Source organism: Euprymna scolopes, chromosome 22 (genome assembly GCF_053919585.1).
Source record: "Euprymna scolopes isolate OS-2025 chromosome 22, ASM5391958v1, whole genome shotgun sequence".
Classification (NCBI taxonomy): Eukaryota; Metazoa; Mollusca; class Cephalopoda; order Sepiida; family Sepiolidae; genus Euprymna; species Euprymna scolopes.
The window spans coordinates 8727523-8748827 of NC_136503.1; the positions used below are offsets into that span (position 1 = coordinate 8727523).

Consider the following 21305-nt stretch of genomic DNA (forward strand, 5'->3'; position numbering starts at 1 on the left):
GCCGACGTCTTTCTGTGTCCATGTGTACGTCATCTACCAAAATTTTGCCATCTAACAGTATTTGTAGATAGGGAAAATTGATGTAAAAATAGAAAGAAACAATGTATTTTATTTTGTGTATTAAAGGTTCGGTGTGTTTTGTGAGCATAATCTAAGAAAAAGAGTGTAGCAATATAGTCAGAGGGAGAAAAAACAGGTATCATTGCAACGCTATATTTGAATGGTAGGTTAGCATTCATTTATGATGCGAATACTGTTAATCCTGAATATAAGAATGGTCAGCGCTCAGCCAATCATGATAGATGGAATAAAGCAGGGGAAACTTTATTATTTGTTAATCGAAAAATGGAAAGAGTATGTTATGCGTATGTATGTAAAGACCAGTTAATGGTGGTACAAGCACAATATCATAATATATAGAATTTGACCCGGTCTTAATTGGTAGCGGTGAGTGCACTAGATATTGAGAGAGAAAAATAGGAACTTCTTCCTCTGTAGATGTGGCGATTGTGATGGTGTTGCTCATCAGATGTAATGTAGCATTTTATTATCACAAGTGAATGTAGCAGAAATGGTAGTCATAAGCTACATAAGATGGTGGCTATCAGGGTATATGTATTGAATTTTTATGTGGCATCTGTTGTTGCAAACCTACGGTACTTTGGTCAAGAGGGGAACTTTTGCAATGAAAATATTATATATGGAGATTGTATCTGTACGGAAAACTAAAACACCCGTCCCAAGATAGATAGAATTCCTCAAAAGAAACAGTTTTGCAGCACTTTTATGGTATGAAAATTAAAATCAAGATATTAAACCTTATGTCTACAATCCTTATTAAAATTTTGATCACAATCCATTGCATCATTTTTATTTTTTAGAAAATGTCTAAAATTAAGAATTAAAATAAAAAAATCTTACTTCATAGGTGTCTAGTGACTATGGATCATATTTAATACAAATCTGAAAAGTTTGATTTTCAAACAAGTTGTGATCAAATTATGCCCCCTAAAACTCTCTTAAAATACTTCAAAGAAACTTAAATTTGGGGAATAAGTATTAATTGACGTCAAATAAATTTGTTAAAATTTTACAAACATCAGAAGCTTTTGATGGAGATTTCCACCCCCTTTTTTTCTTTCTTTCATATAAAATTAAATGGAACTAAATATAGGTCATACTCGAATCCCTTACACCCGGCAGGTGTGTTCCAAAATTCATAATCATCAGTTAATTAATTTAAAAGTGAATCCTATACATAGAAATATACAAACATATACACATACACAACTTTATATATAGAGAAAGGATGAAATGAACAATGCAAAAACCTTATTTTCTTCTCTCATTCTTTTCTAAGTCAACGCATAGAATTAGAATATACATATATATTTTCAGTTTTAAGAGATTACTTAAATATTCTGTAAAATTAACTTAATCAAAGCGAAACAACAAATGCATGAAAATAAACAAAAATATTTCTTTTTGCATTAAAAAAATATAACATGGCTTACATTCCACCTATGTATAGTCAAGCAATGTAAAAATTCTGATGGATTCGCCGAGCTTTGGACACCACAAATCTACTAAAATAAACCGACTTTTATTAGAAATTAAAAAAAAAAAATTATACTTACATCTTTTTCTCCGTATGTCTTGATAATTGGTAGACTGAAGAATTTTGTCCCATGTTCTTTCGGAAGAATGGAGTTAATTCCAGCTGCCTGCAATCCCTCCTTGGCACTCGGAGTGCTCATATCATCAGCTAAAAAGAATGAATGAATAAATAAATAAAATACATAAAAAATAAATAAAAAAATAAATAAATAATATTTCTCGTTTGTTAACACAATTTTATAAAAAAAACTTATGGAAATTAAGAAACATTTAAAATGAGACAATGATTATAGAAACAAATGAGTTTTAAATAATTTATTTAAAAATTGAAGAAAATATCCATAAAAAATGTAAAATAAATATATAAATTAAAAATAAAGAATTTCTTTAAAAAAAAATCTATATAACAATATAAAAATCTATATAACAATATAAAAATCTAATCTAAGTTGATATATAAGCTATCATTTTTCACTGCATTATAAAAAATGAGATCGTCTGATTAATGTTATTGATGATTAATCTAATGTTGCTAAAGGTAACAATTTCAACTTTACCTGTTTTAAAAAGAATTGTTTCAAAATCAAATTATTGTCTGGAGTGATTTCCATTGAAAATGAATATGACTGAACAGCCATTGACGAAGCAAATATGTCAAAGAAATTTTTTAGTGGCTAAAGATAATTATTTCTTAACGCTACACTAAGGCATTTCATGTTTGTATATACATTATCATCTCTCACACATTTAAAAAAAAAATGAGATCGTTTGATCAGGAAAGATGTTGAATGGTAATTAATCTGATGTTGTTAAGTTAAACAATTCTAACTTTACCTATTTTAAAATGAATTGTTTCAAAATTAAATTATCTCATCCCATCAATAAAAATATTACAATTTTAAATACATTTAAAAAAAAAAAAAATGCCATTTGTTTTATTAATTTTAAGAGTATTTAATTGATAATTATTTTTATGGTAAGTGACAGAGAATTTTATTTTAAAAAGAATTAAAAACTGCTACAATTTAAAATAAGTATAAGAATATTTAGCTGATAACAATTGTCTGTATTGAATATAGTATTTTTTTTTGGTTTTGTTTTACTTAGGCATCCCCGTTCTTTCTGCAAGACTGAACATGGCGGTGTATGCAAAGAAATCGTCCATGGCAATGTTTTAAGTCAAACGTCATTGCTAGTTTTTTTTTTTTTCCAATTACATTACAAACTTTATTTGGACAAAGGTGTGGAAGATAGTTGGAGTCTTTGTAAAGTTAAATTCATGTCCATGAGGAGGACTAGTGATGCAAACTTCAATAGTCATCTACAAGAATTCCTCTAGTGGCAGCGAATCAAAGACAGTTATTTTGGGATTATCATGTATTGGATACAGTTTTTTTATGATGTTTGATTAAAAATCCATGAAAAAATGTTAAAAAAAACAAACTTTTCGTTAAAGAAATTTAAAAATTTTATATTATAAAATATCTATAAAGTTTATTTTATGTATGTAAAAAAAAAAAAAAAAAAAAATACATGAGAAATGTAAAAAAACAAAAAAAAAAAAACAAACAAACAAACCTTTGGTTAAAGAAATTAAAAAATGTTCTATTATAAAAAAATCAATAAAGTCTATTTTTTATGTATGTAAAAGTTTGTTAAAAAAATAAAGTTTGTAATGTAATTGAAAAAACAACAACAAAAAACACCTTGTTTTTTATTAAAAATAAAACTAACGCTTGACCCCAAACATTGCCGGGAATGATTTTTTCGCACACACCAGCATGTTCAATTTTGCAGAAATAACGGGGATGCCAAAGTAAAGCAAAGTCATTTTGTTTTTGTTAATAATATTGACCCTGAATGAGATTTTTTTTTTTTTTTTACATAGGCATCACCACATTATCAAGGCCAAGAGGCCACTCAAGGATAAGGGTTAAAGAGTGTACAGTAGAAATTGGACAATATAGTAATCATTAGTAATGAAAATTTGGTAAATTTGATAACTTATATGGAACGGCTCATCAAGAACTTATTTACGTTAGACTTGAAGACAACCATATTGTAGTCAGCCGGAAAGCAGGAAAACGGAAGACAATTCCACAGGCGTGCAGTTCTAAGAAAGAAGCTTTGTTCATGGAATCTACGTTTAGGTTTAGGCACAGATAAAGAGTGGGGGGAATTATTGATAGTGTTTACAGCTAGACGAGTGTTTCTTGTGAAAGTTAGGCAAGGGGGGACCATAGATTGAAGCTCAGTCGAACACTTTCCATGAAAATAACGATACATCAGAGACAAACTCGCAAAATCTTTTCTGAGATAGAGGTTGCAAGGAAGAGAAAGGGACATCTCTTACGAGGCTACGAAGTCTATTTTTAACTTTGACAAGTCCTTTCTAGCAGCTCCTGCCCAGATGTGGCAACAGTATTCCATCCTTGGACGTACCTGGCTCTTATATAGATAGAGAATAGCATCAGCAGTGAGATATCTACCAGATCGATAGAAAGATCCCACCATTTTTCCAGCAATCTTGGCAACAGATTTGATGTACGTGTTCCATTTAAGATCAGGAGTAATGGTCAAGCCCAGAAGCTTGTCAAAACTTGAGGCCTCCTGAAGACGAGAGCCATTCATTTCAATTGATGCCAGATGTGGAGATTATTTCAAAAGGAGAATTATTATTAACAGTTAAGAATAGAGATTTATGTAAAAAGCACTGAAATTTCCACAGGATATCACAAGTTAGAAAATAGACTTAGTCATGTATGTACATAAGTTATCAACTTCCACACCATTTTAAAAAATGAGATCATTCAATTGCCAAAGATGAAATATTGAAAGTAGTTAAAAATAATTGGTGTCACAAAGGTTAAACAGTTTTAAAAACCTTTGCAATCTATATATTTTAATTTAATTTTAATATAGACATAATTATTACAATCTTGAATTTAAAAAAATATATCTGTCTCATTTAATTTAAAAAAAAGATAGTTGGCAATGACATTTTTACAATGGAAAGGAGAGACTATGGTTTCTTAATATAAGCAGACAAATATTATTTTAAGAGTAATATAATAAAAAGTAAATTTTCAATGTAGCTTTTTCCCCAGGATCCTACGAGTAATTATAATTATGGCACAACGTTTTTGCAGAGAAGAAATATTTATTTTTAATCTTAGCAAATAGATTAATCAGATTATTCTTATTTTATTTCCCTAGGAGGTTAGACAGAAAGTCAAGTATTAGGCTAAAAAAACCATCACATTAAGATTAGTGCACCCTGGCTTATAAAAATGTCTAGCAAGCCCTATTGACATTCCTCAGTAGGGGCACTTCAGGCAACTAGTGATAAGCTAATCTCTTCTAAAAGAGAACGTACAAACTTGGAGCATGGACATCCTGAGACTGAACGGGATCATACTGTTGGACGGATTGTTAAAAGCAAATCCCCAAAGAGAAATAAAATAGGATTCTTTTTCCAACACATCTTTTATCAATATCGAAAAAGGGAGCAAAGGGAAGTAATTCTGTTTGGTTATTTTGTTTTTCAGCATATCAAACTTTTTCATATTATTTAATGTCAAATCCAGTAATTTTGCAAAAAAAAAGGTTTTATGCTTCAAGTTGTTTATAATATCTTTAAATATTTATTCATGGTACTTGGATTGATTGTTTTGTACAGAAAAATTGTTTTGATTTTTGACTTTGCAGAACTCATGTTCTGCAAAGGAAAAGGGAGGGGGGGGACAAAACAAACAAAAAAATATCATCAGTGTTTGATGCGTTTAAGTTAGGGAGCCGATATCTTCAGACAACCTGATCTGGTGCCACCAGACAGCAATTATAAAAAAAAAAAAACATGCTAGTTAATAAAATTTTGATTAACAAAGAAAAGCTGAACTTCATAACAAGATATCACTATGTTTATTCACATCATGTTCCGAAACAATTCAAGCAAGGACACAATTGTTAATTGCAATAGTTAGAAGTGAATTATTTAAGGAAGCAAGCTACAAAAAATAAACTTTTCACATATCATACATTTCTTTTTCATTGCAACTATTTTTATGATGAATACATGATGTATAAACGTTTGGTTGCTATAGACATTTTTTTCATATACTTTAATGACACAAAATACATACTGTGCTTTAGTTCTGGGATTGAGTTATTTAAAAAAAAACAAAAAAAACAACAACTTAATTTCAACTCTTCTAATTATCTTGTAATTAACCAAATAAGTCAACAGTCTCTCAGTTATCTGCATATTTATCTTGTGTATATTGATTCCGCAACGCTTTGATATTTCTTTGTTTCTGATAGCATTTAGAGAAAAGTAACTCTTCCATGTTGCTTTTAAATAATTTTTTCCATCCATTTTACATACTGTGTTCTGTAACCACATGGACTGAATATTGAGTATTATTATATACAATTATTATTGTTCTTTATTTTTCTTATATAGAAGGAAAGATTTTTTCATCTAATTTATCTTTGTTGTGCCTACAAACATACATACGTAAATTAAATGATAAAAAGGAGTCACTCTTTCTCTAAATGTTCACAGACAAATGCATAAATAGCTAAGAGAGCGATGACTGATTTTAAATTATGGCTAATCAGAATAATCAAAATCTTTTTTCAAACATAACTCAATCCTAAAACTAAAGTATATTTTAGCATGTATCTTGTGTTTTTTAATGAAGTATGAGAAATATAACCGTTAGGGAAATAAAGTTGCTTAACTCACATTTAGTATAATTATATATACAGGGTGAACCAAAAGTAGAAAATGTTTATTGAAGCATAAAAGGCAGACTTCAAAGCTGTGTAAATCAAGAAAGAAAACAGTTTGAGCACTTTCATTGATCAATAATATTTAATTTTCATTAATATAATTGTCTCATTACATATAGTTGTAATGTATATGTGTTCTCTAAACGTTTTTTACTCTCCACCTACTTTTGTCTCACCCTGTATATATATATGGAGAAAGAGAAAAAGAGAGCTAGCTAGAGAGAGAGAGAGGATGGGTAATGGATTTACCATTCAAGTCTAAAAACAGAACAGGGACATGCTGCTCCATGTCAGGAAGAGTTTCACTGCAAGTAGAAAAAAAGTTTATAGAAAATAAGGAATTTTTTTTTATTTCATCATATCCATTTACACAACACACATATTATATAGGAAATATGGAACAATATTAATGAACATGCAGAATAATTCATGTTAAAAGCATACAAAATATCACGTTGTAAAACACCAAGCCACATTAATAAAAAAAAAAAAAAAAGAAAAAAGGATGCCACAATCAAATGGTAATATAGTTAACAAGCTCATTTATTAGTGGAAAGTTCAATCCTCTCAAGAGAACTGAACTCTTGTGCCAAACTAAAAGTTTAGTGAACATATTAAAAACAATGTTTGCCTTATTTCTCACAACAGAAAACACTTTTTTTTTTAACAGTATCTTATAAAACATGTACATTTGTTTGCATAAAGATTTGCAAAATTCTGAGAGTTTAGCGAGACTTGTGAAGCGGACATAAGCATCCATTTTTGATCTCCGTGTTTTGTATGATGAGAAATAATACATTTTTCAGTTGATAAAAATTTTATTTTTTTACCAAGAATGAATGGAAAGATAATATCTTCTGGTCAAGTTGACAAAGTTGGGGTTTGAAAACGTACCTGTCAGCAGGTGCTCCTGGGATACCACTTCCAGCAGCAGGGACTAATACGGCATTACGTTCCTCAGTCAGTCCAATCCACTGTTCTACAAGAGATTTTTCACGATCGGCTTCAGCTTCATTTTTATCTGCAAAGACAATAAAGATAATTAAATCACAGCATTATAAACAAGGCCATTATGTTCGTAGATGTACATTTAGTTAGAAAGTTAAATGAAAACTAATTTTAAACAAATGTAATGTAGGTATTATTAGACGATACTTAACAACAATGGTGGTGGTGGTATTTATGTTGACGGTATGTGAAGTCAGATTTTGGTCAAGTCACATTTCCTATCATGATCGTCCTTCATTCAAATGGTGCTTATTTTTTTGTTGTTTTTTACTTGGGAGACACAACTTATCAGGGCCTGAAGGCCACTTGAGGATAAAGGTTAATTAATGTAAGGTGGTAGTGTAATAATCACTAATAGTATAAATTGGGAAGAATTTGGTTAGTCATGGGGATGGCTCAACAAGAAATTTTTTACATTGGATTTCAAGGCTACCATGTTGTATTCAACTGGGAAGCAGACCAGTGGAACAGTGTTCCAAATGCGAGCAGTTCTGGGAAAGAAAATTTGTTCATGGAATCAGTGTAGATTTAGGCACAGATAGACAGTAGGAGACATCATATATAGTGGTTGTGTGACCCAATAATGGGCCGGACAATGCTGGTAGAACCTTGCTAGTGGATTAAGAAACAGTCTGTCGCTTGGGTGGTCCCATTGACACGAATTCATGAGATTTCACACGGTTGATGAAGATGATAATAGGATGATGGAAAGGAAGAAGGTATTTTTTAACAGATAATCAAAATGACCCCCTCCTCACAAGAATGGATATTCGAAGGATATTTGCACATGAAATAGTCATAAAAATAATTCCTAATCAGGACAGGTGGACACTTATGTTAATTGACCACCAAAAGTTAATCGCTGTCAAGCATAAGTGAAAATTGTCCATGAGAGCCACTTGGAGTCGGAGACAGGGAGATTGGTTGTTGAAGTACTGACGGGGTCATAAAATCTGGTCTAAGGAACAGTACAGCTGACAGCGAGGCTATAAAGGTCCAAGGAGCCTGGTGTTTGTTGCTTGACCAAAATAATAATTATCTGTTGATAGAAGACCACCACGGAAACGGGTCAAGGGAACCCGTTAAGTGTTAATTGACCATGACAACCCGCCCTTCCTGGTGTGTGGACATTTATTGCCTTTACTGGCGTGGTAATTTAGTCTGGGATCATTGACAAGAGGAGTTGTGGGCGACGAGGCAACCCTTTTCTCTTCAATAATTTTAAAGGTCGTTTTTTTTTTTTATTTCTTTTTTTTTTTTCTTCTGCGTCCGGGTGTTCAGAGTTTAGCGGGATGTTACTGGACCCCCGAAGCAAAAGCGCGACCGCTGATTGGTTGACCGCCACTTGAGGACGTATTGGGAGAGGAGGGGTTGCAACCAACCGATACTGATAAAATGTGAAGTAAAGATCTGAAGACACACACTTTGCTATGCGTCTTGGCGACAGCCCCCTCCTAATAGCACGCGTCTCTGGGAACTTTTTCTTCCCTGTATACTGACAATAGAAAGGTGAAGAACTTTGTTAAAAACCACCAGCCCCAATCTGTATAAGTAACTAAGTCAGTTGTGTATATGCTATTTGTAAAGTTGAAAGCAATAATTATTTTATGTCAAGAAAAGCCAGTTAATCATTGACTTCATTTCTTTGTTTTGAAAACGCCGTTGTTGAGTGCAGTCTATTTTTCAGACAGCCCTGTTGACAGTTTGGAAGCCGGATCAATATTGGAAACAGTGAGCGGATCACGGCGACGAACTCAACCACTAGACGAGAACACAGGTAATGCCACAGGGATCGGCATTGGTTGCACTTCTAACAAGCCTGTGCATCTGAGCCGCCCTGTAGGGGTTACAGTTGTAGCTAGTTGAGTGTTTATTTTTGTTGAAGTTTAGCAAAGATTGGAGTTCAAAGCAAAAGAACATTTGAAATGATAAAAAAAAGATAATATATTTATACGTGACAATTTCCAGATTTAACATAAAAGAACTTGCAGATCTGAATTGAGATGAGATATGAATGTTTGTATTGTTTTGATTGTTTTAAACAATTATTCTCATCTATTGGCAAAAAATGTTTCGGTCATTGCAACTTACGACTTTTTTTTTTTTTTTCTTTTCAACTAAGGAAAAGAGGTTAGCTCTGTATTGTAAGAAATCGGGCCGTGGGTTTGAGGGTGTTTCCTTAAATTATAAAATAAAATTTTTGTTTTTTTTTATAATCTACGGACACACTCTCAAACCCACAGTCCGATTTCTTACAATACAGAGCTAACCTTTTTTCCTTAGTTGAAAGAAAGCATGGATTTTATACCCGACAAAGATTGTAGGTTTCAATGACCGAAACATTGTGTTAATAACACCCAAGATGAGGATAATTGTCCAAACAATCAAAACAATACAAATATGAAAGAACTCGTTTTAGCATCCAATGAAGCAGACTATGGTGGTTTAGCATATTTCTGGCTTGTAGCTACCTAACTTGATGTGGACATTAGCTGACCAGAGGGATTGCAATGATCCCTCTCACCATTGCAGACAAACTTCTGCAATCATTTTTAGCTTATAACTCATAACTGCCATCTCCCATGTTGTTTCTGATGTTGTAAACAGCAACACAGAAGTGGCTTCTTCACAACACATTCCTGGGCAATTTGTATAGAAATCTCAAGCTGTCCAAATATCACAATTCCCCTTTCTGCCTCATTGATGTGATTTAAAGGAGAGCACCAGCTTGACTGCAGGAGCTGCCGTAAAGAGATAACTGTGATATCCGACCACCATAGAGGGCTCCAATCTGGATTTAGTTTCTGAGTTTACTCCCATAAACATTTTCTCCTCCCGGAGATACCTACAAGACAAAGGGGGAGGAAGAGAGAGGGGGAAGGAGAGAGAGAGAGAGAGAGGGGGGAAAGGAGAGAGTGAGAGAGGGGGGGAAAGGAGAGAGTGAGGGGGGAAAGGAGAGAGAGAGAGGGGAAAGGAGAGAGAGAGAGGGGGGGAAAGGAGAGAGAGAGGGGGGGAAAGGAGAGAGAGAGAGAGGGGGGGAAAGGAGAGAGAGAGAGAGGGGGGGAAAGGAGAGAGAGAGAGGGGGGAAAGGAGAGAGAGAGGGGGGGGGAAGGAGAGAGAGAGAGAGAGGGGGAAAGGAGAGAGAGGGGGGGGGAAAGGAGAGAGAGGGGGGAAGGAGAGAGAGAGAGAGAGGGGGGAAAGGAGAGAGAGAGAGGGGGGGAAGGAGAGAGAGAGAAGGGGGGAAAGGAGAGAGGGGGGGAAGGAGAGAGAGGGGGGGGAAGGAGAGAGAGGGGGGGGAAGGAGAGAGAGAGGGGGGGGGAAGGAGAGAGAGAGAGAGAGAGGGGGGAAAGGAGAGAGAGAGAGAGGGGAAGGAGAGAGAGAGAGGGGAAGGACAGAGAGAGAGAGAGAGGGGGGAAAGGAGAGAGTGAGAGAGGGGGGGAAGGGAGAGAGAGAGAGAGAGGGGGGAAAGGAGAGAGAGAGAGAGAGGGGGGAAAGAAGAGAGAGAGGGGGGGAAAGGAGAGAGAGAGAGGGGGGGGGAAAGGAGAGAGAGAGGGGGGGAAAGGAGAGAGAGAGGGGGGGAAAGGAGAGAGAGAGAGGGGGGGAAAGGAGAGAGAGAGAGGGGGGAAAGGAGAGAGAGGGGGGGGAAAGGAGAGAGAGAGAGAGGGGGGAAAGGAGAGAGAGAGAGAGGGGGGAAAGGAGAGAGAGAGGGGGGGAAAGGAGAGAGAGAGAGAGGGGGGAAGGAGAGAGAGAGAGAGAGAGGGGGGAAAGGAGAGAGAGAGAGGGGGGGAAGGAGAGAGAGAGAGGGGGGGAAAGGAGAGAGGGGGGGAAGGAGAGAGAGGGGGGAAGGAGAGAGAGAGAGGGGGGAAGGAGAGAGAGAGAGAGAGGGGGGAAGGAGAGAGAGAGAGGGGGGAAAGGAGAGAGAGAGAGAGAGGGGAAGGAGAGAGAGGGAAGGAGAGAGAGAGAGGGGAAGGAGAGAGGAGAGAGGGGAAGGAGAGAGAGAGAGGGAAGGAGAGAGAGAGAGGGGAAGGAGAGAGAGAGAGGGGAAGGAGAGAGAGAGAGGGGAAGGAGAGAGAGAGAGGGGAAGGGAGGAGAGAGGGGAAGGAGAGAGAGAGAGAGGGGAAGGAGAGAGAGAGAGAGGGGAAGAGAGAGAGAGGGGAAGAGAGAGAGAGAGGGGAAGGGAGAGGAGGGGAAGGAGAGAGAGAGGGGAAGGAGAGAAGAGAGGGGAAGAAGAGAGAGAGAGGGGAAGAAGAGAGAGAGAGGGGAAGAAGAGAGAGAGAGGGGAAGAAGAGAGAGAGGGGAAGAAGAGAGAGAGGGGAAGAAGAGAGAGAGGGGAAGAAGAGAGAGAGGGGAAGAAGAGAGAGAGGGGAAGAAGAGAGAGAGGGGAAGAAGAGAGAGGGGAAGAAGAGAGAGGGGATGGAAGAGAGAGGGGATGGAAGAGAGAGGGGATGGAAGAGAGAGGGGATGGAAGAGAGAGGGGATGGAAGAGAGAGGGGATGGAAGAGAGAGGGGATGGAAGAGAGAGGGGATGGAAGAGAGAGGGGATGGAAGAGAGAGAACAGTAAAATATATGGATTTAGTAGCTTTTCATCACTGCTTCTGCTAATGCTGAATGTCAACCATTCTAGTAAAGACACACAGCAATACAATGTTAAGAAGGTCAGCAAATGACCCAACTATTCAAAATGATTTTATAACAATCCTTTTCTGCTCTCCCTTATCCACTAGTTAAAAATGGAAGAGATGGCATAATTAACTTGCCTAGGGAAAGAGCAGTCTGCGGTTTCCGGAAAGTTATCTAATTTGCAGAAGGTCACATGCAAGATCATTAGAAACAGGCAGAAAAATGGCTTTGAATTGGATTGCAATAAATAAATCATTTTCTTCTTAGAAACAAAAGTAAGCATCATACACTGGCTGTTTACAAACAAAACGAATTGTAGGTGTTTAAAGCTATTCAAAGAACATGGAAACAAAAGAAAAAAGGATAACAGTTTGCTTTGTACTCCACTACATGTGGAGATGCCACAGGCATCTGAGACTAATTTAGACTTTTCCGACAATAAGAGGGGTGGGGGCGCTGACTAAGCAAAGTAGACCAGTTGTTGAGTGATTTTATTTACCCGGAAGCAGTCTTTTTTTAATTGTTATTTTATCTAAAACAAGGCCACTTGGATGGGGGAGGGGGGCTACAATTTAGGACATAATTTTTAGAGTGACTATATAGAGTTGAACAGCAAGATATCTGTTCATAGTACACTTGCACTTCTGCATGTCAGTACAGAAAGGGAAGCAGGAACATGAGAAGGAATTTCAAAGTCTAACAGTTTGAGAGAAGAAACTATTACAGTAAAAGGCTTTCTGACATCTAGGTATCTACTGTGTTGAGGGTACAAGGATGTGGAGTTCAGAGCACCTTGCATTAAAATACTTGCAAAATAGGCAGATGAGATAAAGATTGGAGTTTGGTTGACAGAGCAGGACTTATCAAGTTGGCAATTATTTTTTTAACCCTATCTAAGAGAGAAAGGTTGATGCATCAGCCAAAATATGGCAACACTACTCCATATATGGGTAGATAGTGGCTTTGTAGAAGTATAAGATACTCAGGTGTAATTAACCCTCTAGCATAGTATAGAGAGACCGCCGTCTTCATTTGTTTCAAAAATGTTATGAAAAACTTGATTCTTCAATTCATGTACTAATCATACTCTGGTGTTTATACTGTAAATTCTTTGTCAAAAACTCATATTTGGTTATAAAAGATAGAAAATTAATTTATTTATTATAAATTATTTATAAATAGATTAAAGACATATTATTACATACTGTCATAGGACCTAGAGTCATTTACCTTAGAATTGACTGGTTCTGACACTAGAGGGAGTTCCAATCATGTAATTTGTCCTTAGTAGGAATGTGGTTGAAAATCAAAACAAGGATTTGACATCTTCCAGAGAAATTCAGAGAACAATTTAGAACAGAAAATACAGCCTTGACAGAAATAATGTTTGCCAATTTTTAATGAATTTTGGCGTTTCCATGAAAAAAAAAAAAGAAAAGAAGTTCAGTTGTTTCCATGGCAAAGACCATTGTCGGAGGAAAATCAAAAGATGAACAATCATCTCTTTCCTCAGCACACGATTACATGTTTTATGTATTGTTTATGAAAAAGGCTAACAGATTGAGGTTTCAAAATCTGCTTTTGACTAACCTTGTTTGTTAATTAGCTTTTGGAATTGTTCTGCAAGGTAAGCTTTCCGTCTCATAAGGGCTTCAGACCAGCGGTCACCCAGCAAATTTAGATCCTCTTCCTGGTAACTGTCCAAACCTTTTTGTAGTTTAGAGCGCACACAGATGCAGCCTATCGAAATGGACACTATGGATTCGCAGATTAAAGGTAGAGTTCCAGAGTTGGCCACGGGTTTGACACGAACCATTACACGTCGCGAGTGACCCTGAAAAGAAACAGAAATAAAAAATTCCAATAACCAATTTCTTACCAACCAAATATTACAATTGAATATAAAATTTATTCATAGTAGACTTGTCAAAAGTATTGATACGTAAATATTTTAAATATGTCTTTTCAGATTTTACAATATTTGCTCGATACTGAAACCATATACAGTGGAATCCCGGGATACAGTTACCCTGGGATACGTTTTTTTCAGGTTACGATGTGGAATACAGTGTTTTTTCCCAGCCCATGGTTATGGTATTTGCCACCACCTTATGGTGTTATTTATAATGTAATTTGATTATATACATATGTATTATATACTGTGCTGCATTTTGTTACTAATTTTTTATATGTACTGTATAAAATTTTGCTTAGGCCCCACCATATGGCGATTTCACCTAATGATCCCAACCCAAGATTGGATTAATGTAGTATCCAAGGGTTCTACAGTAAATCATAATGTTACAACATTTAACCCTTTAACTGCCGGAATTTTTTCTGCAATAAAATTTTTTTTTAAGCATGAAACCCACATGTGATGGAAGTTAGTGTGCAATTTATGCAAGAACATAAACTCCTTATTCATTTGTTGAACCATGCACAGACCTGTACTTTGAAGACCAGTTGAGCTGACAAGCCATAATAGTAAGAAATATTGTTTCTTTTTGTTTTTTTGAAAGGCAACTTGAATGTACAATTTGTCAGTAAAGGGTTAAAAAAATAAAAATACATTGATTTTCAATTTTCTAATATTTTATTTTTTTAGTTCATGTCTTATGCTTGTTCTTGTTACCCCCAGCCCTTTGTTCCTGTCTTGTTTAAAAGGTTTGTAACTTGTGTAAATATGTTTGTATGTGTGCCTGAAAACCATATGTAAGGAGTCAATCCAAACCTTGTGAGTTAAATTCGGTGCAATTGGAAGGCGTCATGCAACATATGGGATCATATATCAGCTGTGTTGTTATAGAATCTCTTTAATGATTTGGAGGATAGTAAGAAACATTGTTTCATGTACAAGTATTATATCAACGTTCCAATTCTAGTCTCATGAAAACCTCACCATGCAACATCATCTCAATGACCTTACATCACCTCAATGCATAGACTATAACTCTTTAATTATTATTCAAAAAAAATTAAAAAAAAAAAAAGGTCTCAGACAAAAACAATTCATGTTAATAATGTTGGCAAGAATATCGACAAACTTTTAGGAGTGGCACACAATGTAGCTTACTTGCCATAAGCATATTTTTATATATATGTAAGATAAAAATATAATTAAAGTATATATATATAGATATCTCTTCAGTCATTGGAGTGTGTCATTCACTATTCCCCTGATGAGTTGATCTGATGTACATGTTGGACACATTATGCTCATAAAAGAGACATAAAGAATACATGTTACAATCTTATTTTAATAAAATGATCAAATAAGTGTCTTTGTGTTTTCTGTCTGTACTTAACTACGATAAATACATCAAATTTCTTTATTTATTGACATGAAAAATAAAATCAGGGAAAACTAAAATGAATTGAAAAAAATCTTATTCAAAAAACATAAGCATATTTATATTTTCAATTATTTTTTAATAAGCCCCCCCCCCCTCGGACCACGGCTTTTCACTGTTGTCATCCGGGCAACATCAGGTAAATCAAGTTAGTATTGAATAAAAATTCCTAGAATGACAAACATTTTTTATGTCCGTTTTGATAGCAAACATGATTCTGAAAAGTTAAGAGGAAATTGGAAAACATGACCATAAAATGAGGAAATGTAATGATTTTTTGTATAGTCAGCAAAAGAGATCAGTTTTAATAAAAGACAAGAATAGACAAAGAATGACAAAAAAAAAACACAAAAAAAAAAAAAAAAAAAAAAATACAATTCAACATTTTCAAAAGGGAAAACATAAATAGAATGAAATGCTTTTACTATCTCGGCTATTAACGAAAAAAAAAAAATTTAATCTGCTACATATTCTTTGATGTTTTCACATGAAAAAAAAAAAACAATTACATATGGATGCTCCATGTGATAGGTGCATTCATGCAGCATGAATGGTCTGAATAGACAATTGTTTGCAGGAATCAAAACCAATTTTTTCCCTTTTATTTATAAATTCTTTTTAGAGTCAGATTTCTATTCAACTGACTCCAAACCTATGCTTTTTAAAAGTCAACTGTTTGTAGACAAATTATTGCATTTAAGATCAGAGTCAAGAGTCACCAATTTCTTAAGTAGTGTGTGTGTGTGTGTGTGTGTGTGTGTGTGTGTGTGTGTTCTTAAAACAACTGCTGAGCTTCATTTTTTTCTTTTTTTTTTTACTTAGCTTCCATCTCTCAAGTGGAGTGTCAGTTTGAGATTATTTCCCAGCTTTGATTCTCTACCTCCACACACAAGAGTCCCTATTCATTTGTCTCCTCACAAGAAAAAAGTTGGACATGGTAAGTTTTTAATGTGGAGGAAATCCATTTTCCCCAAAAAGGGCACTCTGGATTAGAACAATTTAAATTACCTCAGTCTAGAAGGAATTGCTCTGATCCAGGACAGAATAGCTACTACACATTATTTTATACACTAATATAACCTTAATTTAAACTAAAATCTAATTACCTTAGGTTTATTAGTTTTGTCATTAAGCACATTATAAAATTTTGATTCAATTCTCAATTTAATGGAAATCTTTTAAATATGAGTTATGTAATAAAAAAATATATTGAAAAAATAGAATGGAAAATATTCTAAAATTCTAAAATATGTATTAAAAAAAAAAAAAAAATCGGCAAAATTGAAAGTAAATAAATTGTGATTGTCACCTGTCGAAGTTGAAAGACTCCAGCAGAAGGCACTTCTGGTTTAGGTGTTACTTCCACTGCAGTGTATTCGCCTTGTTCATTTAGTTCATGGACTTCTACCCAGAACTCAATTTTACGCATCACTTCATTCCACCTGCAAAAGAGACATCATTATAATATTAGTTTTCAAGATGATAATTCATAACTAGAGATTAAACACGTTGGGTTTGTATGATTACTCTCGGCCTTCTTGAATTACATTTACACTTTAGATAAATGTTAATTTCAACTATATTCTCGCCACGGTTAACGTTCCTTGCTAATGGAGTCATAGATAGCTTTGTGGCCAGGTTCCAATCTCCCTACCAGTGGTGATCGTGACTCCCTGCACTGATGATTTCCAAAAGGATTAAACACTAGTGTCTGTAGGTATTAAAAATAATTATAGTAATATTTTTCATCAGAACAGAATTTAAGGGAAAAAAAATCTTTCAGTGTTCAGAAAAACTAATAGTGACTGAAAAATCCTTATCAAAACAAATAGCAGCCATTGTTAAATGCCAAATATTTTCTTAAAACATGAAAACATGTTGCAATGTATATTATAGAATTCAGAAATGCAAAGGAAATGACTAATCAATGGTGTTTACATTCTTATTTATAGCAAGAAATGTTGCAATTTTTTTACTGAAGTAGGAAAAATTCAAAAATATTATATAAAGAAAAAATTAATGATTTTTTAATAAAATTAATGTTTATGTTATATATAATAATAAAAAACACTTCAACTATTAAAGGAGATCTATAAATAATCATATTTTAATATAGTAGAGTCAATATTTTAATGCCTGTGATAATTATTAAATATATTTATTAAATTTTAACTTCACAATTCAGAAGTTCATATTTAAAATGAGAAATTATCTCATTTTGTTGATAATTATGACTATAATTTTTAAGATATTCATGAAAGTTAGCAATATTTTAATCATATGATCAGTTTGGAGAGGCTTTTAAAGAATCTTGCATTTGAATAGAAGAATTCATTAACATCCAAGTTTGTTCTGCTGGAGATTAATTACCTGTCAAGTAATGAACGAGACCTAGCTTGTCTGTTGTCAGGGTCCCAAGTATTGTTGTTGCTGAAACCAGGGTTGCGATGGCCCCATACCTCAATAGAAAGTGCCCCTTCAGAAGCGTGTTCAATGAATTCTTCAGTGACACACACCTTGAAATCCTGCAAATAATTGTTGAAAAAAAAATGTCAATTTTTGTAAGGAGGCTTTTATGAAAAAATGAATACAAATTAGAATTAGGAGAATCAATTTAAAGCATGATATTTTTAATAAAAAAAATATAAACAGATAAAAAAGAAAGGTTTTCAAGGAATTTATTACCAAATATTCAGTGACCAACCATTAGTGTCAAGAAAAGTAGGATAAATAGAAGGAAGGGTAAAAAATAAGGGGAGGGAGGAACCAAAAAAAGGAATAGAGATGATGTAATAATGAGAATTACTTGATGAAGTAATCACAACAAGGATTATAGAGAGAATCAAAGCAGGAGAGAAAGAGAATCAAAATGGGGAAGAGGATAAATATCATAACTAGGTAGAGAGCGATAATGAAAACGAGAACAAAAAATATAGTAAGATAGAAAGAATTAAAATGGATTGAAAGAAAAAAAGATAAAGGAAAAAAGATCCAATGGAGATAAAAACGAGAGAGAGAGAGAGAAAGAGAGAGAGAGAGAGGGGTGGAGAGAGAGATAGAGATAGAGAGAGAGAGAGAGAAAAGCAAGCCCTTAACTAAAATGAGAAAGTGATAGCCAGAGTGTTTGAAGTTGCATAAAGTCTAAATGGAAATCAGCTCATTTATTCGTTTATCTGCAGGACTCAATATTCACAGAATTATTGTTGGTCATAATACTTTAATAAATTTTTATGCAAATACTTTGAATCGTTATTATTCGCACACACAATTGCCCATCTTACTCACATGCTCTTTTACTTTAAATTTTCAATTGGTTGTTTTTCTATTCTGTACTTGATACATATTCTCCAAGCAATATTTGATTGTTGTTGTTTTTATTTTTTTAACATTAACACAAAATAAAAAATAATTTTGATTTAAAAGGGTGGGGGGTGAATAAAAAAAAAAGAAAAAAAAAAGAAAAAAAAAGAAACGCATAATCTTATTGGTTAACCGGGATTGCTAATAACGTTGCTTTAAAATGATTAGTATTGCAATTCTATGATTACAAGAAACCTCGCAATTTAGTTTATAGTTTTTCTATATGCCTCCACCCACCCCTTTTTTTTAATTCTCATCTTTAGCTGCCTTAAAGCTTGGTTTCATTTTCAATATATTTTGCAGAAAATTAAAATAGGAGAAAAAATATGGATAAATTGAAGAAGCTCTGTTGCATACAATTAATTTACAATTCCTAAAGCTATAGAGATAAAAAGGAAAAAAATTGAGGAATTCGAGGAGGGGGAGGGTAGATTCAAAACAAGAAATTACTTTTTCTTGTTTTAATACCGAGGAGGAAACCGATTCTAAAAACAGCCCTCTCAAACCGATAGTAGGCGAAAATGTCTTGGTCTATTTTTATGGGCTTCCATATTATCTAGCAAGAATGTCTTTTGAAGTTAAACATGCAAAGTTTAAGATATAATTGACAAGGTTTGAGCATAATTTCCTCTCATGGCACCATCTGCAAAGATAGGCATCTCTAACTGGCTGAGTTTTATCATGTGACAGGAAGATTTAAAGTAACATTTAAGAGATTCAGCTAAGAAAAGTATGGGAAAAAAATCACAAGGTCCACATAGATAGAGACGTTCAGATGGCTTTACATCTGAACTGATGATAGCAGGAAGCAACTCGTAGGAAATAAATTCATGGTTAAGTGTATTAAATTATACCATCAGTACCTGTGGAAATTCCACGGTTAATTTAAGTAAATATGTTTCACTTTGATTACTTTTACATTCATTAACACCCTTTCCCCCATCCACAAACGAAAGCAAACAAAACAAGCATTTAATTCATGCAGAAATATAATTCATTATTTTGATGCAAGTGCTCGACTGAACTCCAATCTATGGTTCCCTCTTACTAAACTTTCACAAAAAACACTTCAATAGCTACAGCCACTACATAAGATCCCCCCCCCCTCTTTCTCTATCTGTGCCTAAATCTAAACACAGATTCCGTGAACAAAGCTTCAACTGCCCGCCTGTGGAACACTGTTCCACTTGCCTGCTTTGTGGTTTAATACAACACAGTAGTCTTCAAATCCAAGATAAGCAAGTTTTTGTTGAACCGTCTCCAAATCAAATTCTACACGATTAACGATTACTACACTACCACCTTACATTCATTAACCCTTATCCTTGAGAGGCCTTCGGGCCTGATAAGTGGTGAATTCCAAGTAAAAAAAAAAAAAAATCATCATTAAGAAATCATCTAGTTATTCTAAAAAATAAACGAATTTTTTTAACTATACTCACCCATAAAAGAAGAGTATACAGTGGACCTTTGGTTTACTTTTGCCAACTTTGTAACTCTTGCTTCTTATTTTATCTTTTGCATGAGCAATGTTTCTGACAAAGGGGCAAAATTGCTGTTTTGGGAGTTTGGAATCTATCCATCTGTCACTTATTGTTTTTTAATTTTTAATCCACAAGTGATATATAAAAAAAAAACAACCCTTTTTTTTAGTTTCTTACATCAAGTAGCTTCATTCCTTGTCTGGTGCGATTGTCATTAAAAAAAAAAAAAATAGAAAATATACTTTCAAAACACATGAACATACAATGTTGTACTTCTTTCTCATTTACAACTGATGTTTCTTTCTCTCTTTTTCTAAAATGATATAACATTATTTTTCTTTTTCCTGCATCAATCTTTTTTCTTTTCCTCATCAGCCTTAACCCTGGAGTCCCCTCTTTCCTGCTTTATTTATTTATATATATATATATATATATATATATATATATATATATATATATATATATATATATGTTGGTTGCTATCGAGTGAGCCTGCATGATTTTTGTTAACATATGACGATGATGGAAGACCGTATTAATATATAGACTAATCACTAGCTATGCATGCTGATATAGAGATGTTAAGTGAAAAGGTATTTCTTGTCCTTCTTCAATGAATGTTTCAACTTCCTGTCAGACCTCAGCATGAACCCTGTCCCCCTCTCCACTAATGATAAAAAGATGCATTTCTGCAAACATTGCAGCCCAAAGATCAGATGAAACAAGCATTATGGTAGGTATCCAGTTTTTAGGCAACCATTTTAAAAACAGACACATTTAAAGAAAAAAAAAAAATATATTCAATCATAAAACCTGAAACAGAAGTTTTCAAAAATTTATTTTGAAAAATTTAATAGTTTTCCCCAAATTAAAAAAAAAAAAAAATCTGTCAACATTTTTTTGTCAAACATTTTAATAAATATACACACATAATGCAATTATTTTCTTTAAAAAACATTAATGAGAGCAAGTCTTTCTAAGAAACACGAGTAGATCATTACAACTTACCTGGATTTACTATTATGTCTATGTTTCTTCTACTTTTATTTATCTATGTTTCTTCTACTTTTA

At 34.1% G+C, this 21305-nt stretch overlaps 1 protein-coding gene across 22 annotated transcripts in view; it reads right to left on the reverse strand.

Moving 5' to 3' along the window:
• The window catches only part of LOC145243881 (kinesin-like protein KIF13A), a 1028209-nt gene that overhangs the window by 110774 nt on the left and 896130 nt on the right, over window positions 1–21305 (reverse strand). For all 22 annotated transcript variants that reach the window (XM_080106966.1, XM_080106962.1, XM_080106977.1 and 19 more), the window contains 6 exons: window positions 17761–17915; window positions 16700–16832; window positions 13631–13874; window positions 7306–7432; window positions 6661–6716; window positions 1638–1765 (listed from right to left, as the gene is read on the reverse strand). In XM_080106966.1, coding sequence (XP_079963092.1) covers window positions 1638–1765; window positions 6661–6716; window positions 7306–7432; window positions 13631–13874; window positions 16700–16832; window positions 17761–17915 — 843 coding nt within the window. The remainder of the gene's footprint in view (window positions 1–1637; window positions 1766–6660; window positions 6717–7305; window positions 7433–13630; window positions 13875–16699; window positions 16833–17760; window positions 17916–21305) is intronic.